This window comes from Peromyscus leucopus, chromosome 8a (assembly GCF_004664715.2).
Source record: "Peromyscus leucopus breed LL Stock chromosome 8a, UCI_PerLeu_2.1, whole genome shotgun sequence".
Taxonomy (NCBI): Eukaryota; Metazoa; Chordata; class Mammalia; order Rodentia; family Cricetidae; genus Peromyscus; species Peromyscus leucopus.
The window spans coordinates 9,017,105-9,037,569 of NC_051085.1; the positions used below are offsets into that span (position 1 = coordinate 9,017,105).

Here is a 20,465-nt window from a genome sequence, read left to right on the forward strand (position 1 = left end):
AACACCACACTTGTACATGGACGCCAGCGGAGGATGTCAGGTGTCCTGCTCTATTGCTCTTCACCTTGTTCCTCAGAGACAGGGTCTCTCACTGAACCTGGATTCCCAATGGTCCTCCTGGCCCCATTCCCCCTACCCCAAAGCCGAGTTTACAGGTATGCCTGTGGTTATACCTGGCTTTTGACATGGATTTGAGTGAGGGATTTGAATGCGGGTCCTCCCTCATGTCTGCACAGCCACCCCAATTCCAGCTCAAGGATATAGAATAGATAGTCAGGATGTAAGTGGCTAAGAACACTAAGAACGTGATCTAGATTATGGCTGTCTCAGCGTCCTGACAGGGTTGTTTATCAGTGGTGAAATCTTGAGCAAGTTACTTCCTCTCAGCACCTTGGTTCCTTTAGGCGAAGAAGGATATTGATAGTGCTCTTTCAAGGATTTATATTTACAAAGACCACCTGCCTTATGGCAAAGCATAAGATAAGCCAGATGTCTTTTTTAATAACAATAAAAGTAATACATTGTTAAATATGTATAGAATTCAGAGAATTGTTGTTAGCAAGAATTGGAATGAATAAATGGTTGCCTTTGGGAGGATGGCAGGGGGGTATCCTGAACCTCTAATTTGGTTGTTTTGTTCACCAGGATGCTTGGCTTCGAAGAAAGTTCTTTTTAAATTCTTAGATCATTCCTCTGCCACTGATAAATCAATACATTTGGTCCATTGGTGAGTGGATCTCCAGAGAACTGGCTGTGCCTGGTTCACTACTCACTAGCTCCGTGGCCACTGGAGAATCATTTAATCTTTGTGAACCTTGCCTGTCTCGCCAGTGAAGTGTAGTTACTGCTCCTTGTTTTGCAGGATTGATGCAAAGATTTCATGACATCTGTATATGCAAAGCTGGTGGCTGTGTGCCTGGCCCTTGGGGTGCTTTTTTGGGATATCTTTTTGTTGAGTCTATTTTTTTTTTCTTCGAGACAGCGTTTCTCTGTGTAGTTTTGGTTCCTGTCCTGGATCTCACTCTGTAGACCAGGCTGGCCTCAAACTCACAGAGATCCACCTGGTTCTGCCTCCTGAGTGCTGGGATTAAAGGCGTGCGTCACCGTCCCTGGCTTTTGGGGTGTTTTTTTGGATGTCTTTTTTTGTTGGTTCTCTTTAAGATCTGGCAACATTGGAATTACATTCATCCTCCTCTCCCTTTCGTGTTGCCTCAGGGAAGGAAATCCAGGAGCTTTGCAGGGCTTGCCACAAATCTCTGAAAAGCCACATGTAAGCAAAGTGAGCGTTTCTGCTGGGCTTGGTCACAGGCATGCCTGCCCATAACAACCTCAGCCCATGGGAGTTGAGGCAGGAGGACTTCTCAGAAAACAAACAAACAAACAGTAAAGCGGAGTGAGACACTGATTCTCCTTCCCCCCTTCACAGCAAGCTTAGGGGCTGTTAATGGTGTCTGTCGGGCTCACAAGCGATGGTACTCTGACATGCTTTTTGTCATTTTACTGTGTGTGCAGGGGATGATTATGAACATCTTTCTCCAGAAAACACTGGGGGGCCGGAGAGAGGTTCAGATGCCTGAGCTGTCTTTGACGAGAGCGCATACAGCTCTGCAATAGTGCTTGGTACACAAGAAGCACTTAATGAATGTTACTGAGCTCTGTGCCGGGGTCCTGAAGGACAGTGGCTTGAGATTAACAGAGACTTTACCTTGGAATTTGTCCTCGACCGACTTCAACTACTTGTACCCAGGTAGACCCCTTTGAAAGTAATCACCAGCTCTCGCCAGCCTCTTGAAGGGGAGAAGAGTGTAACACTCTAACAACCTCGTTATTACTTGCTCTGAGCCCTGTAAGGTGCAATAGTCCTTTTGAAAATTTAAGCAACACATGCTGTTATGAAGGAACAGCCAGATAGCTTTAAAGCAGTCTATTATTATGGTCAGGCTCTTTCTCTGCAGTTTCCTGTGCTACTAGTTTAGCCTTGCAAATACCCTCATTACTACAGGAGTAATGCCTTTTGGCTTTCAAGGGTTCTGGCCAGTTAGTAATTAAACTGTGATTGTGGCTAAGACAGACCAGTTACGAGCATGAAACTTTTGTTGCCTCCCACGTCTGCTCCGGCCTGGGGAACCTATGCTCTGACTTGCCTTAGGGAATCTGCCTGTATCTTGTATACTTGATCTACAAATTCAATCTGCTCCTAGGAATTTTGATCATGGTTTCCGATCTTGAGACAGATTTTTATGGCCCTTAGCAGTAGCGTTCTCCATGCACTATTTGCTAGCTAGTTACTGCTATGTTCATGTGATATTAAAGACGTGGTCACATACCTTGATTGGTTTCATTAACATTGGTGTCAGTTTTCCTTATAAAATTAATTTTTATTTTGTGTGAGTGCATGCGTGTGTGTGTGTGTGTGTGTGTGTGTGTGTGTGTGTGTGTGTGTGTACATGCTCATACTCATGGAATCCAGAAGGTAGGGTTGGATTCCCTGGAGCTGGAGGCATTTGAGAACCACCCAGTGTGGTGCTGAATTGTAAATCTCGTCCCTCGATAGAGCATTAAGTGCTCTTAGCCACTTAGCCATCCCTCCTGCCTGCTAAGGTTCATTTTTATGATTATCGAGTGTATATACCGCTACTATAAAGGATCAGATTTCTAGAGAACGTATAGCAGAAGAATGGCATTCTCCTGCCATGCTCCCCTCTTTGGCTCTCCCATTACAAAGGCAATGGCTTCTAACTCATTTCTTTCTCATGGTTATCTTCATATTTCTTGTCTTTGTATTTTTAAATAATATGCCAATATATCTATATTTTGAATTTTCAAACTTGTACAGATATGCTTCATTGGAAGACGAGGATTTCACCTCCCATTCTTTTCTCAGTTATTACAGGTTGTGTGACTGTGTTTGGTTAAATCCATGAAAAGGCAGGTTAATGTATATACCGAGTGAGGCACTCTACTCCAATTCAACCTTACTACACTCAACATTTGTATGAATGTTTTATGTTTTTGGTTGTGAGCCTAGCCTTTAACGGCTGAGCCATCTCTCCAGCCCTGTATGAATTTTTAAAATCTTAGTTGCTAAGTTTCCTCAACTGGACAGGTAGAATGGCTTAATGCTATGGTTTGGAGTTATTCCTCCAAAGTTCTTCTATTAGATTCTTTTGGGGTTTTGAGGCACCACGGTCTCTCTAGTATGTGGCCCTGGTAGCTAGTCCATGTTATTCTGTTATTGGAGCACACAACAGGCTAAGGCACTTAATAGGAAGCCTCTAGACTCTATCTGACATAGTGTTTTAAACAAATTCTAATTGTCATCACCAACATCATCTGTGGACATCAGTATCTCCCACTTCATCCTATGGAAGAGACTGGTTAGCTGTGAGCTGGCCAGCTGCCAACCTTTCCTCCAGGTCTTGCCTGGTATGCTTATGGGATGGATAACAACAGAATTTGGACACACCCCTCCCTGCCCCCAGGACAGGCCACTGTGAAAGACAAGAGAAGCCCATGGGACTGGTTAAGCAGATTCAGCTTCCTCTACCAAAGGCACCAGCAAGTCAGGTCCCCGAGTCAGGTCCCTGCATTGGCTCTGATGGGAAGTCCCTGACTGGGTCAGAGGCCAATGAATGACGGAGGTTCCGTGTTACAAATCTCGACTTGCACAATATCAGGATAGTTGTTCTGTGGGCTCATATTTGTGCTTTCCACAGCACAGTAACTTACTGTGCTGCTTTTTAAAATTTATAACATCCAAAACTATAAATGTGAAGTATCTTTTTCAAGAAAATGATCTGTGTTACATTTCTCTACTCCTTTGAAAGGAGTTCCTTCCAACAAGTAGTGGCCAAATCCAGCAACACTTTGAGATTTTTTTCTGGCTGACTTCTGCCCAAATTTGTTCAAAATAGAGAAATTCTCTGGGCATGGTGACTACATCCGTAATTCTAGCATTTGCAAGGCAGAGGCAGGGGATTGGCACAAGTTTAAGGCCACTCTGGTCTACATAGTGACTTCCAGGCCAGCTAAGGTTACACTGTGAGACCTTGTCTCAAAACAAAACAAGGGGCTAGAGAGATGGCTGAGTGGTTAAGAGCATTGGCTGCTCTTCCAGAGGACCCAGGTTCAATTCCCAATACACACAAGGCAGCTCACAGCTGTTCATAACTCAAGTTTCAGGGGATCTGATTCCCTTTTCTAGCCTCTATGGGTACCAGGCACAGACATGGTACACAGACATACATGAAGACAAAACACCCATATACATCAAATAAATAAGGAATTAAAAACAGAACACCCCCCAAACCAAACCTAGCCAAACGACAACAAACACTCAAAATATAGAAATTCATAAAATTCTCCATGAGGTAAAAAACTTTAAAGGGCTGGATAGATGGCACTGTGGTAAGTACACAGTAAGAGTACTTAGTGCTCTTGCAGAGGACCCGGGTACAGTTCCTGACACCCATGTGGTGGCTCACAACGATCCATAACTCCAATTCCAGAGAATCTAACACTCTCTGGCCCCTCTAGTCACTTGCATGGTGGACAGGCATACATGGAGCACAGGATACATACAAGCAAAACACCTTCACATACAAGAGAGTTTTAAAAATTAAAAATCAAGAATTTGAGTGAGTGAGTGAGTCTGTGTGTGTGTGTGTGTGTGTGTGTGTGTGTGTGTGTGTGTGTGTGTGTGCTATATGGTATATGTAACTTCAGCTATTATTCCTTAGGGCTTTGTCTTGTTTGGAGCATGCAGCTCACCTACTAGACTAGGCTGGGTGGCCAGTGAACCTCAGGGAGCCGTCTGTGTCCACCTCTTTAGTACTGAGATTCCATCTACCTTTTTTGCATTGGTCTGGGGATCCAACTCTGGTACTTTACCAACTAAAGATCTCTTTAGCGTTAAAATTATTTTATTTATGTATGTGTTTACGTTCTCTCTCTCTCTCTCTCTCTCTCTCTCTCTCTCTCTCTCTCTCTCTCTGTCTGGCTGTCCGTCTGTCATCTGTGTCTCTGGGCATATGGGAACTAGATAGAGGAGGCTATCCAGTGTCTGTCCTTTGTCTATAATTCTCTGCTGTATCCCTGAGACAATCTTTTACTGAACCTGTGGCTAGGCTAGCAGCCAGCAAGCTCCAGATAGCCGATCCTCATGTCTCTGCCCCTCCCCTGCCCTACTCTGCCCTCCCCACCACGCTGCCCATCATACTGGGGTTACAGGTGTGCGTGACCATTCCTGGCTGTCTAGATATGGTGGGGATTCAAGGCAAGTACTCATGTTTGTGCAGCAAATGCCCTTACTCACAGAGCCTGCTCCTAGCACCTAGGAATCTTGCTCTGAGCTACAGATTTAGAGAGAGATATCTGCTTTATATTTCAGGATACTGAGTAAGTTGCTTTCATTTTTCAATCAAATTACTGTCTTTCCTTTACCCCATTCCTGGATCTGTTTGTTTCCTTTGTTCTTAGACTCTGCCTCTCACTGCCCATTGTCTCTTTCCCAGACCCTTTATTAAAAGAAACGGCTCTTATCTGTTTCCGTCTCGTGAGTCTTCAAATCTGTTGATTCTCTTACATCCGCCATGTCCATGCTCTTGGTACCTTACTGCTTCTGAATTTGGATCATTGACATTTATGAATGACTTGATGTAGTCTTCTGATTTCCTCCCAGTTTTCCATATGAAAGACTCCATACTTTGGAGTCTTTTCTCCAAAACCAGAGTGCAGTTTCCAATATACCATCTGATCATGTCATTCCCAGGTTAACCAGGCGTAGCTTTGCTCTGATTCTGACCACGTCCTTAAGGACCACTTGAGGCATTCATTTTGCATGTGCTGCTCGTATACATGGCATGCTCCTGCCTCTTCTCTCCACTTTTTGCCCAAGAAAGCCTATTTATTCTTCAAGACAGTTTGGATGGTACCCAGAGGAAAGAGTGTCTGACTTCTCTTGTCCTCCCACATCTGGGCTGTGCCCCTCCCTAAGCGGTCCCATAGCACACAATTATCACTGCTCACTGCCCTCTTCCTGCTTGCTCTTCTTGAATAGAGCTGCATGAGATTAAGTGTTTAAGACCCCAGTGCCCAGCAGGGTCTGTGGCTCAAATGTTTCTCATGTGACCAACACTCTGTATATTCCTTTCCTATTTATACTGTCTTTTGAGTTTACTGAATTCTAAACGTAATGATCTAGTTTTTCACTTTTGAAGTTTATTTATTCAATCAATTTCGGCCTCCTGTTTACAATGGGGTTTGGGGGTCTACTTTTGCCAACCATGATATCATTTTTATTCTTAGCTTTTGTCCCTTTATAGAATGGCACCTCATTGTGGGCAAAGATTGGCATCCGTGTTATCCCCTCCATCCTCTGAGATCTAGACGTTGGCTGGCATACACGCTGTAGCACTTGCCGAGTGAATGAATGTGTTGGGTAAAAATCTGGCAAGTGGAACTTTCGTTATTTTTCAGCTCTTGTCCTTGGCTCCATTGCATCCAACATTTTTATAATTTAGAAATTTTTCATCACTGCATATGACTTTATATTTACAAAGCAGAACAAAGCTATATTGAAAAGTTCAAGGAAAACTTATGTGGAACCAAGGCTGTTTCATTGTATTTGAATTTCTAATGGTTGATACCTTGCTGTAAGTGTTTTCAGTTTTATGTGTAAGAACTCGTGTGTGTGTGTGAGGGGGGCCAGGACACTGACGGTAGGTGTTGGAGAAGGGGGGACCCTGAGGCTGTTCAGTAGAACATTCTTGGAGTAGGCTGGTTCTGATGTATTCCTTTGCAGAAAGGTGCTGTAAGCAGCTTTGTTGGGTCCTAACTAGCTAGTTGAAAGAGTTACTAAGTTGATCTCGCACGTTTAAAGAAAGTAACTTTTCTTTTTAAAAAATTTAATTACATTTTTATCTATTTATGTGTGTGCGCGCCTGTGCACGCATGCACATGAAGCCTGATGAGCCAAGGTGTGCGTGTGGAGGTCAGAGGACAACTTGCAGGCATTGGTTCTCTGCATCCACCACAGGAGACTTGGGGATGGAACTCGGGGCCAGGCTTGACAGCAGGCACCTTTCTTTACCACTGAGCCATCTCACTGGCCCAGACGCTGTTTCTCTTGATGTTTGAGGATTCAAAATATGTCTTAGCTTCTAAAACGTGACAAAGAAATTAACATTTGGGTGAAGAATAATCGACTATTTCTTTGCTGTTTTGGAGAATATTTTTCAATATCCTATGTAAAAACTTAGTTGAAATTTTCCCCATTAACCATTTTCCCACACTTAGTCATCAATCCTGCTGTAACTTCAAGGATTAAAGAGGTATATCAAAAGGATTACGTGTGGATTTATTTATCCTGCTCCAGAGTTGTCAGCTCGGGTGTGCTGACCAGGAGTGGGTTGTTTATAAGGAGTGATGGAATGAATGCCCAGGGCAGGGCTTTGGGCCAGGCGCTAAATCTAGAGGCTTCCGCTTACATTGTAGAGCACGCTTAAGCTAACTGCTTAATCACCGAGCAGTGGGTACTGCCTGGGGGGCTGCTGGGGACCGAGTGTAGCGCCCACACGGCTCCTGCCAGGAGCTCACTTCATGTTGGTTTTCGTTTTCCTTACAGAGATGTGTGCTCTGAGTGTGTTTGCAGTCTCTGATCACTATTGGTTATGGTTTTCATTCTGGATTTAGACACCGACTCGTGGCAGTGGGTCCTGCAGTCACCACAGGAAGAGGAGGTGCACAGGACTTCAGGGAGTGGTTTTTCTTGAGAGTAGAGAATTTAAAATAAGTCTTAGAGGATTCTGCAGAAATGTCCAGGTGAAGAACAGTTAGTTCTGGTTTGAAGAATATTTTCAAGGCTTTATAAGAGCTCAGTAAAATTTTATATTTCCCACTCACTGTAAGGCCATCAATCCAGTTAGTATTTTAAAACTGAAATATCTATAGTAATAAGACTATATGTGTATTCATCTATGTTACCTCATTCCACAGGGATTTGATGTGGTTTTCAGTATCAGAAAACACAACCCAAAACAATTAAAAAAAAAAAATTCTGGAATGTGAAGTTCAACCCAGGTGGAAACCGCCTTTAGTGCAGACATCATAGCCACGTGGTTACTGTAAAGCAAGGACAGAAAAAACGTAGTAGGGAGCAGCCGAGAGGAGGAGTGCCGAGGGACCAGCGTTCGGAAACGGCTGCAGGCGAGGCCCCCGTTTCTCGAGGGAAGTGAAGCGCTTCTCAACCCCTAGGAAGTGCTGAGTAATGACTGGACTTGCACACTGTCCTCGCGGTAGGACCAGAGGGAGTTCATCTGGCAGCTGCTGGACCGCCTGTCGATAAAGCAGAGGCGGCGGCAGCCCCAGGAGCCGGCTCAGCGGTCTGTGAGGGCCATCACAGGACCCGAGTGCGCAGGCTTCCCGGCGCCTAGAGGAAGGGCACCGTGCCAAAAGTACGCAAGCAACTCAGACCATGTCTGTGCAATTTTTCAGTTTCCAAGTAGATTTATATATTTCATTTTATGTGAAAGTGTCAAGCATGCATGTGCATATGTGTATCACGTGCATGCTTGGTTCCCAGGAAGGTTAGAAGAGGGCTTATGAGTCCCTGGAACTGAAGTTACAGGTAATTGAGGGCCACCTGCCGTGTGAGTGCTGGGAACTGAACCCAGGTCCTCTGTAAGAGCAGCCAGTGCCCTTAACTGTTGAACCACCTCTCTAGTACACTTAAAAATCATCGTGAAAGTTTTAAAAATTCATCTTTATTTCTGTGTACGTGTGTGTGCCTGTTGTACGGTACCACATGTGTGCGAAGACTCAAGAGGCCAGGAGGAGTCATAGGTGCTTGTGAGCTGCCCCAGTGAGGGCGCTGGGAACTGAATGTAGGCTCTCTACAAAGAGCAGCAAGTGCTCTTAACTGCTGAGACGTATCCCCAGCCCCTTAAAAACTATCTTCAAATATCATTGTTTTCAGTGGGACTTTTTTTTTTTTTTAAAAGAGGCAACATACATAAAATTATTGTTGTACCTAAGAAGGAGACTACAGTGCAGGAGCGGCACACTGATAGTGTGAGCCTCTTGACAGACTGTTTTTTTTTTTTTTTTGGTTTTTGAGACAAGGTTTTTCTGTGTAGCTTTGCGCCTTTCCTGGAACTCTCTCTGTAGACCAGGCTGGCCTTGAACTCACAGAGATCCGCCTGCCTCTGCCTCCAAGTGCTGGGATTAAAGGCGCGCGCCACCACCGCCCGGCTTGCCCGACTTTTGGATAGCACTGTCCAGGAGACTTAGGTCCACGTTGTGAATAGTCCGTTGCTGAGTTACACTGGCTCCGTCTCTGCTAGAATGAAGTGGGCATATTGTGAGGGTGGCGTCCCGCAGTGGGGACCTAATCACGACAACACACCGCTGTTGTGGAAGTGCACCGAGGGTCTCTCGCTGCTGCTGTGAACTAATGAGGTTAGACCATTTATTACTCTCAGAGGGATAAATCTTAATCAACAAATGAGATCGGCAGAGTCAGAACTGTAGCTCCAGATCAGAAGTGAAAGAAATTTCCCAAAGACAAGACTTTGTATACTGCCGTTAATCCCACAGCTGAGAGACGAGCCCTGGAGGCTTGGGGGTTGGTGGAGGTTGGATGTAGTGTGATTTCTCTTTTTAAAATCCCAAACCTTGTTATTTTCAATTTTTTTTAGGGCAATATGTGATATATAAGTTCAGAAATCTATACTTAGAGCGATGTTGCTCTGGTCTAGCACCTTCACGTGATGTGAATGGTTATAGGCTAGCAGAAATGTTAGTCCTTCCGCACTGTGACCTCCTCAGGCAAGTCTCTGAGCCATCATCTCCAGCCGCGACCAGTCTCACCTATTTTACCTCAGTGGACTTTATAAGTGTTATTTGTGTATGTGTGTGTGTGTGTGTGTGTGTGTGTGTGTGTGTAAGCTGTGGCCCAATACCATTGCCAATTAAAACTTTAGTTCATTCTAAGGCTGACCGCGCTCCACATACCTGCAATCCCAGCTACTGGAGAGGGGTTGTGAATGTGAGGCCTTTCTGGCCTATATTGCAAGTTTAGGGCCAGCGTGGCAATTTAGCAAGATCCTGTTTCAAAATGCAAAAGTGGCAAAGGCCTGAGGCTGTAGCTTGGTGAGTCTTTCACTTGCCGAGGTGGCACGAGGCCCCGGGTCCCACCCCACCACCCCACCACCACCAACAGCGATGGCGGTTGAGGTTTCAGTGGGGTCAGTGTTACCTTGAAGCTCAGTGCTGACAGTCTTGATATTCTGGACAAAACAGTGTAGTTACTTATCGCAACACCTAAGTCATGTTTTACTTTTATAATTCCCTGCCATTCTCCTTCCCTCGATCCCTCCTTCATCTTTTACTTTACCTTTCTTTCTTTCTTCCTTCCTTCCTTCCTTCCTTCCTTCCTTCCTTTCTTTCTTTCTTTCTTTCTTTTTTTTGAGACAAGGTCTTGTGGTATAGGTCTGGATTGGCATCAAATTTACTGGCCCTTGAATTTACATGCTTCTGCTCAGCCTCCTGATTTCTGGGATTTAACACCTAGCATTACTTTCCTAACTTTCTGAGATGAAAAGTATATTTCTGATGACGCCTAGAACAAGTCCTGCGATAATGGAATTAGAGACACCAATGTTAATTTAAGGTTGACTTAATGTAGATCCTGATGGTTACAGATAGATGCACAGAAGCTTGGTAGAACGCCACATGCCTGTAATTCCAGCTACTTGGGAAACTGAGGCAGAAGGATTATGAATCTGAGGCCAGTCTAGGAAGAACCCTGCCTTTAAAACGTAAATAAATAAACAAAACCCCCAAATTATATAAGTGGGGGCTGTGCCAAAGACTGACAGAGTCAAATGAAAGACTCCTCAAAAAGCTTCCAGTAGCCAACAAGATTTGAATATAACCAAAACCATATAATAACTGTGAGCCTGTTATGTCTGCAGAAATGAATGTGAGATCATGCGAATACACTGATCTCCCATGCAGAAGAATTCCAGACAGTTTATGTAGGCAGACACTTTGCTCTCAAGGTGAAGCTTAATTCTCACTCCTGCAGTGTGAGCTTTACCGAGTGGCATCCTTCCAAGAGCGCAGTATAAAATGGGGAGGAAGGCAGCTCCACAGTGGAGGACCCTGAAAACCCCACCCAGCTAGGTGGGCAAGGGAATAAGTCACGTTGACTCTGCGCCCTCGCTGTGATTTGCTAACGTGCCACTTTATGACGCTCACAGCCCCACAACAGCCACACCGGGGACGTTCTACAATATACCTGATAAATACTCGCTGCTGCCAAGGTTAGCAAATACCAGGGAAGTCAGGCAGACTGTCAGAGTCAGGGAACCGAAGCAGACATGTCCTAGACTGGGTCCCAGAGTGAAAAAGGACATTAGGTAAGTCTAAAGAAGTCTGAATAAAGGACACAATATCAATATTGGTTCCTTATAAAAAATACCATACTAATTGAAGATATTAAAAAAAAAAAAAGAGGAACGGGATAGGGATAGGATGTGTGGTTACTGTTTTTACCACCCTCATTTTTGTGTAAATCTGAAACTTCTCTCCCTTCCTCTCTCTCTCTCTCTCTCTCTCTCTCTCTCTCTCTCTCTCTCTCTCTCTCTCTCACACACACACACACACACACACACACACACACACTTTTGAGACAGAATCTTATAGTCCTGGCTGGCCTACAACTTGTTATGGAGGCTAGGATGTCCTTGAATTCACAGAGATCCATCTGCCTCTGCCTCCTAAGTGCAGAGATCAGCGGCATATATCCACCCACCCTGCCCCCCCAACTTCTTCTTTTTTTTTCTTTTCATTTTTCTTTATTAAGAAATTTTCTACTCACTTCACATACCACCCACAGATCCCCTTCTCCCTCCCTCCACCCCCCAGCCCTATCTCCCAAGCCATCCCCACACCCCCCAAATCGAGGTCTCCCCTGGGGAGTCAGCAAAGCCCAGCACACTGAGCCTAGGCAGGTCCAAGCCCCTTCCCACTGCACCAAGGCTGTGCAATGTGTCACACCACAGGCACCAGGCTCCCAAAAGCCCACCCATGCACCAGAAACAGATCCCGATCCCCCTGCCTGGGTGCCCCCCAAACAGTTCGAGCCAAGCAACCATCTTCCGTGTCCAGAGGGCCTAGTCCAGTCCCATGGGGGCTCCACAGCCAGCAGTCCACAGTTCATGGGCTTCCACTAGTGTGGCCGGTCATCTCTGCACGTCCTCCCATCACGATCTCGACGTCCCTCGCCTTCAGAATCCTTTCTCTCTTGAGACAGGGTTTCTCTGTAGTTTTGCGCCTTTCCTGGAACTCACTCTGTAGCCCAGGCTGGTCTCAAACTCACAGAGATCCGCCTGCCTCTGCCTCCCGAGTGTTGGGATTAAAGGCGTGCGCCACCACCGCCCGGCCGACCCCCTAAACTTCTTAAATGAAAATTTATCTTTAAGAAGCTTGGGGAGGAGGCTAGCTATGGCAACTGTATGCCCGCAGTTCCAGCAGGGGGAGGCTGAGGCAGGAAGCTGGAGAGCTCAAGGGCTTCCAGATCCTGTCTGCAACCAACCACATTATCCTGAAACGTGTAAGCATCCTCACGTTGATGTGGTCGTTCAGGTGGGCTGTGGGGTTATTTTATCCGAGTGACTGTAGTTGGCAATTTATTGGCACGAGGCCAGCTCAGGTTTGGGGTCATCCTGAGTGGGGCTGCATTGTCTGGTTTGACTCTTATATCCCCCCAACCCCACCCCAGTGGTTTTTGCTCTCTTCCATCTAGCACTCTGAATGTCCAGTTGAGAACTCTGGCTTTGGAGTTTCATAGACCCAGCTACACAAGCAGCATGGAATTCTTGTCTGAATCCTGCTGTGCCTGTTAGGAACATAGCCCCCAGCACCTAGGCCCTGGGCGTCCAGCCTCCTTTCACAGGCATAGAGGAGGTGAAGCTCAGGCCTCTGGCCCTCCACCACTGTCTCCCAGGGAGCATCACTGCCAGTGCCTGCATCTAGACCTGGACCCTTCCAGGTGGGCAAGCTCGTTGGTTTGGGTGGGCAACTTTTATTTATTTATTTTTTGATAGTGTATCCGGATTGTTATGTCCCGCTTGGAATGGAGGGTGATGCGTGGAAAGGTGACCCACTGTGTCTGGACTTCATTTTACTTAAGCTGGATAACGAGCGTCTTCGGAGTAGGTAGGGTAGGGAAGACATAGCGATGCTGTCAGACACACGCCTTTTGTGCATGTCTGTTTATTTCTGCTAACAACTAGAGTGTTTGGTTCGAATCCTACAAACTTGCAGAACTCCCTCGGGTTTCTCTGTGTAGCTTTGCGCCTTTCCTGGGACTCACTTGGTAACCCAGGCTGGCCTCGAACTCACAGAGATCCGCCTGCCTCTGCCTCCCGAGTGCTGGGATTAAAGGCATGCGCCACCACCGCCCGGCTAAATTTCTTAATAGCTCTAATATCTTTCTGCCATTAAAAAATGAAGATGATACTTGATAGGTTTGCCTGAAGGTCACATGACAAGCTCGTTCCAGGTCCTTTGTATAGATGACGGTGCTCCAGGAATGTCAGATGCTCCTCCTCTGTCCCCATCCACCCTGACCAGTGCTAACAACTTCCTGCAGCTGCTGTCTGGTACGGGGTTCAGAGGGTCGATGCTGTTGTTCAGACTGCTATATTTATTTACTTTTATGTGCCTGGGGGTTTGCCTGTGTGCAGTGCCCACAGAGGCCAGAGAGGGTGTCAAGTTCCCCGAGACTGGAGTTACAGTCAGGTTTGGGTCCTTGATTGTAGAAGTGCCTGTATCCCAGAATGGATGATAGTGTTCTATTCTGCTGGGTTTTAATAGTGTAGTGTTTCTTTTGTTGCTGTCGTTTGCTTTATCTATCTATCTATCTATCTATCTATCTATCTATCTATCTATCTATCTATCTATCCATCCATCCATCCATCCATCCATCCATCCATCCATCCATCCATCCATTCATTCATTCATTTATTTTGAGGCATTATCTCACTATGTAGCCCTGGCTGTCTCAAAACTCATTATGTAGATCAGGCTAGCCTCAAACTCATAGAGCTCCTCTTGCTTCAGCCTCCTGAGAGCTGGAATTAAAGGTGAGCATCATCATACCTAGCCCAGGAAATCATTTCTTAAGCATGGATTACTAAGATTTTTTTTGAATGGGATTAAATTATTACTGATGAGTAATTTTTTTTTTTTATTTTTAAAGACAGCATCTATGTAGCTCAGTCTGGACTTGAACTCACAACAGTCTTACTACTTCAGCCACCCAAGTATTAGAATTATGAGTGAGCCACCATGCCTAGCAAATACCTTTTTTTTTTTTTTTTCCCGAGACAGGGTTTCTCTGTGTAGTTTTGCGCCTTTCCTGGAACTCACTTGGTAGCCCAGGCTGGCCTCAAACTCACAGAGATCCGCCTGCCTCTGCCTCCCGAGTGCTGGGATTAAAGGCATGCGCCACCACCGCCCGGCTGCAAATACCTTTTATTTTAAACCATAAATAATTAGCAGGTAGCCATGATTACCCATGTTTCATTAAAATCACATAAAATCTAGGTAAAAATCATAGATTTTTGCTCAAGATAAACCATGAAAAACTCAAATATGTTCTGTAAAAATACCACAGTATGCACAAGACTAAAACTTTAAAGCGCATATATGGAATGCTGGATCAGCATTATATATGGCTTACAACATTAAATCAACATCTATTTTACTTAAGGATGATGGAAATTTCCAAAAAAAAAAGAATGACTCAGAGAGAATGTATGTATGGGTAATCCAATTAGTAGAGTCCTAAAAATTAGTATTCACGAACTATTTAGTAAAAATAGCTTTGAAAAGTTGTCCTCGAGTTTCCACAGAGCTCACTCTCCTGTGCTGTCTGCAGACTGAGTTTTCTGTCTCTTCAGCTCTGCTCTCACCCTTCCTGATGATGCCAATGCCTGCTCTCCAGTCAGCCGTTTTCCCCCTCCAGAGCCTCCGCCAATGTTCGTTCTGGGTTCATTCTCAGCAGATGTTTTTCTTGGTTTAGGCTTCGGTATGGATGGAGTAGGTACCCTGACTGTCTGGCAGACTATCCTGTGGTGTCCTATTTAGTTAATTTGGGTCCACGTTGCTCTTTGTATTCGCTGGAGATGTTCTCTTCAGCATAGTGCTGATGTTGGTGCTGAAAAAATAAAGCAGCAGGCTGGAGAGATGTCTGTGCTCTCGCAGAGGACTGGGCTTGGTCCCAGCACACACAGTGGTTCAGGATTACAGTCTTCTTTCTGATAAAGGAAGAAAATTAGAATCATGGCTATTTTAGTATATTACGTACATAGTTTAAGCGTAACATAAAGTGCAAGAAATAAAAAAAATGTGAAGTTATCAATATGGTCAAACTTCATTTAGACCTAGCACTAAGAAAGGGTCTTTGCACAGGATTTGGTCTTCGTGCCTCTGTTAAGAAGGCAGAGAAACACAGGTAGAGATTTTCAGAGCCTGGTGGAGTTAGAGATCACCTACATTCTTTTTCTCTCTCATACATTACATCTCTACCTCAATTTCCCCTCCCTCCACTCCTCCTAGTCCTTCCCCAAACCTCTTCTCTCCCCCAGATCCACTACTCATCCATTTCCCTTAAAAAAAAAAAAAACCAAAACCAAAACAAAACAAAACAGGCCTCCCAAGGCTATCATCCACTGAACACAGCCTAATAAGTTACAATAAGACTAGGCACAAACCCTCATATCAAGGTGAACGAGGCAACCCAGTAGGAGGAAAGGGCCAGAGACACCCTCATTCCCACTGTTGGGAGACCCACAAGAACACCAAGCTCCACAACCGTAAGGTGTATGCAGAGGACCTAGCTCAGACTCATGCAGGCTGTGATTGCTGCTTCAGTCTCTGTGAGCCCCTATGAGTCCTGCTTAGTTGATTCTGTGGGCCATGTTCTTGGGATCACCTACATTCTTACCATTATCAGAGCTTTAAATTAGGAAGTGTGGTGCCTGGGCCAGAGATTCACTTACACTTTTCCCAATCCTCAGGAATTCTGGAAAGGTATATGTCTAATCCATTTCTAAGATATTTAAACCAACTCAGAAGGGAAGTGGCCTCTCAGGGACAACTTTATTATAGGACTTGTTGTACAGCCACATCATGTAGACCCTATTAGCTTATTTTTAGAGGAACTTTCAGGCTTGATGACAAATCATTCAGTTCTTTGAAATGCTGTTATGATTATTTGTACCTAACGCTTTCTGGGTTTGTTTTGGATTTTATAGAATCAGAAGAAAATAACATACTTGCAGAGAAGAAAATAGAATAGCATAGTTCTATAAATAATGGTAAACAAATACCCTGTAGTTATTGTCCAGGTCAGAAATAATCTACTATGTATAAGTCATTCTCTTTAGGACAAAAACCAAAACCAAGCCCAGACACTATACAGATGATCACTCCTTAACTATTTGTTCCAAAGGACAGTAATCTTTGCTCTACTTGAGTTCATCACAGCTGACATGGTGGCTCACATCTGTAGTTCTAGGAGTCTGGAAGGCTAGTTGAGACAGGAGAGTTGGTAAGTTTGAGGCTGATTAGGGCAACATAATGAGTTCTAGGCCAGCGGGGGCTACAGAGTGCGACCCTGTCTTAAAAAAACTAACATTCTAAAGCAAAGAATCACTATCCTGATTTCAGTGGTCATTTCTTTGTATTCTGACCTCCCCAGTACAAATTCCTAAACTAAATTTGTGCATGTATGTGTCTCTATATGTGTGTGTGTCTGTATTTTTGGGGGTCTTACTATGTCACCCAAGCTGATTCAACTCATTCTTCTTCTGTGGTAGCTTCCTGAGTGCTGGGACCATAGGTGTGCTCTACCAAGACCAACTTTCTTTTTAATTTTCAATTTTTTTATTTAATGAAATTTGTCTCAGATTAGAAATTGCTTACAGCCATAGATATCAATTAGACAGGGCCATAGAAGAATGTTTAGTTAATTGAAAAGCACAGACTTTCAAGAATTCACTTACATTCCATTGCTATAGGAATCACTACTGGCCAAGCACTTGAGGTGTTCAGACCGCTGCCATCTTGCTACAGCGTTCCCTCTGGTTGTCCGCGTGCGGCAGGGCTGTTCCTCGCCGTGGGTTAGCCACTTTCCAGATGGACTGGGGGCGGGTGGGGGGCAGCAGGGCTGTTCCTCGCCGTGGGTTAGCCACTTTCCAGATGGACTGGGGCGGGTGGGGGGCAGCAGGGCTGTTCCTCGCCGTGGGTTAGCCACTTTCCAGATGGACTGGGGGGGCGGGGAGGCAGGGCAGTGTGCGACGTCGTGACGCTCTCTCTTCTTTTCCAGCGTGGGTAGGCTCGCTGTCCATGGGCATGATCTTCTTCTGCTGCCCCATCGTCAGCGTCTTCACAGACATGTTCGGCTGCCGGAAAACAGCTGTGGTGGGCGCTGCCGTGGGCTTCATCGGACTCATGTCCAGTTCTTTCGTAAGGTAAGGATGTGGCCGCTTCACATTGCTCCCGCAGAGCTGTTAAATACCTTCCCGAGTCTTTGCCGCTTACAAGGAAAATCCCCTGAAAACAGCAACTCTCTGGAGATCTCCATTGTCGCTCATGGCAGCACACCCGAGGTCGAACATTGAAACGTATTTGCTCGCCGTGGCCAGTTTTAGATGTCAGGATGCAAGTGTTCACCGGAGCCAAGAAAAAAATGTTTTTCCTTTTGTTTTAATCTATTTCCATAAAACTCCTAAAGGAATCAAATTATATCTATGAGTTATCTAAAGCTGTGGTTTCTGTCTAAGTCACTGCTTCCTTAGATCTCGAAGGTTCATAAGGGGTATTTTTAAGTTTGATAGGAAAAATATTTTATTGATGAGAATAAGATCTTCTAAACCAGTGCCAACCTAGGTAGAGATTTCCAGTCTATGCTTTAAAAAATAATAAAAATAAAAAGAAGATATTAGAATATTTAAATACCATGACATGATAGAGTGGCTAAAATACACTTAATGTCATATACTGCATCTATTAGAAGAAAAGATGCAGGCCTCCAAGACACCGAGGCCAAAGGACAGGTCACAGGATGAAGCAGCCGTGGGCCCCAGTTCTTGGTGGTTCTGAGAACTTTCGTTAGAGGAGCACCGGTGTCCCTGCGGCCCCGGTGTCCCCGCGCACTGGGAGCAGGAGGCAGTTAGCAAGGAGAAGCCTGAAGACCATCTCCAGCTAGTGCTTGTCTTCCTTCCCATCTCTCTTCCCCGCCTACCCTCATGTTCCCTTAGTTGAAAACCACGACTTCGTCATGGGTGGGGCTGAGAAGGGATCGGCCTTGCAATATTGGCCCTGCTTATTTTAAGTTTTTTCATACTTAGTCAGCAGAATCCTTAGCTTTTCTCACTTCACTTCCTATTACACACATGCACACACCCCTTCCTCAATCTAAAGTAGGCAAAAGTTAGCTTTTGTACTTCTCAACTTAAAATTCTATTCAAGTTCTTTAAAACTATGCTTCTTAGAAGAAAGCAGGTCTTTATTTTTAAAGAGCTTTTCTGATTGCTTCTAAACATTTCATTTCAAAAGAAAAGAAGTTGTTTTGGAATTCTCCAGGTACTGGTTAGCTCCCGTGGCTCTGCCCCTTGCTGAGGGTATGGAGAGCACTTGAGAGCTGGAAGAGCCTGTTCTGCATTTCACTAGGAAAGCACACACACACACACACACACACACACACACCAAGCATTCATTTTTCAGACCTTTCGGGCTAGTGAAACAGTTTTATGTTGTAATCCAGTTTGCCCTCTCTTCCTCCCATCGCCACATCTTAATGTCTAGGAGAAGCAATTCTTGAGGCCACGTTGACCTTAATATATGTAATATCCTCACATGACTCAGTTCCATTCACCTGCTAGTCAAAGGCTGTCAGAACAACATAGCATGTCACGGAGAAAGCTGGTGTAAGTTACCAGCGGGAGATGGCAGGCCCGATTTTCTAGGGATTCCATTTCTGTCTTCTTAGGAAGCCTTCTCTAGCACACTGGGTCACGTCAGTGCCCTGGCTCTGAATCCTGTGCCCATGATTAGAGTTCTATAATCTTACTGACTTGCACTGCAGTTAGATGTCACCACTGAAGCCCACTGTTTGTAGTGAGGACAGACACAGGTGACAGAAGTTCTGTGAGGACAGTGGCACAAAGGGACAGGGAAAGATGTGAAGAAGCGCTCTCACTAGGTGCATGAGATTTCAAATTCTTGTCTCGACATTGTGGAGTAACTGTAGCACTTGATGTTTGTGATAATGGTGTTATCAATACTGTTTTTAAGATATATTTTGAGGGTATGTATATAAATTTGACATTTTTTTTCTTTAATAATTTTGAGAATTTAAGAACTTGCAATTATTTGGAAAACTGCTTATGTGGAGAATTTGGTACAGAATGAAGCATCGTGAACTCAAGGTTAATCTCTGCTACGTAGTGAGAGACCTAAAACACAAAACACACCCCCCCCCCCAGCCCAAAAGAATGAAGCATGGCTGGAGAGATGGCCCGGGGATCAAGAGCCGGCTGCCCTTACAGAGCGTTCAGTTCCAGCACCTACGAGGTAGCTCACAACTGTCTACAACTCCAGTCCCAGAGGCTTCAAGGCACTCTTCTGGCCTCTGTGAGCACCAGGCACACACACGGTGCACAGATGTACATGCAGGCAAAGCCCCCATACACATAGAATAATAAGAATTAAAACAATTGTGAAAGGAAGCATTATTTGTTCTATGTGATTCTTACTGGGGATAGGAATAGAAGTATTGCTTTATGCAGACTGCGAATACAAACTTGAAGATACACTTTTCAATCTTTCCCACCAAGTTTCTGTTTAATGTGAATCAAGAGTGGAAATTTGAGCAGGATGTGGTGGCGCATGCTTTAAATCCCAGCAGTCGGGAGGCAGAGGCAGGTGGATCTCAGTGTTCAAGGCCAGCCTGGTCTACAGAGTGAGTTCCAGGACAGCCAGGGCTAGAAACCTTGTCTTGAAAAAGCAAAACCAACACGGAAACAGAAGAGTGGAGATTTGGTAACTAGTGATCAGAATGAAGTAAGACTGATCTGGAAGGCCTAGCGGTAACGGGAAGGTGGACGGGAAGGTGGTACTAGATGTGGGTTAGTCCAAGGGGAAGTGCTCTCTCTCAGAGGATTGCCAACGTGCCTTAATTTGATCAGATTGGAGTTCCTTGTGAGTCCCTCAGCATATTGGTAGGTGAGCATTATTATCCAAAATGTAATTATTAACCAGCTTTATCTACTGATAAATAGCCTTTTGAATTGGACTTTGAAAAAAAAAAAAGAAAGAAAAAGAAGACAACTTTGAACTTGTTTTCTTCTCGTCCTTACCTTGACTGTTTCCAAGCACAGACTTTACCTTTC

At 44.8% G+C, this 20,465-nt stretch overlaps 1 protein-coding gene across 3 annotated transcripts in view; it reads left to right on the forward strand.

Moving 5' to 3' along the window:
• Slc16a10 (solute carrier family 16 member 10) overlaps positions 1-20,465 on the forward strand; it is a 96,596-nt gene that overhangs the window by 47,229 nt on the left and 28,902 nt on the right. For all 3 annotated transcript variants that reach the window (XM_028861737.2, XM_028861735.2, XM_028861736.2), the window contains exon 2: positions 17,399-17,543. In XM_028861737.2, the coding sequence (XP_028717570.1) occupies positions 17,399-17,543 (145 nt within the window). The remainder of the gene's footprint in view (positions 1-17,398; positions 17,544-20,465) is intronic.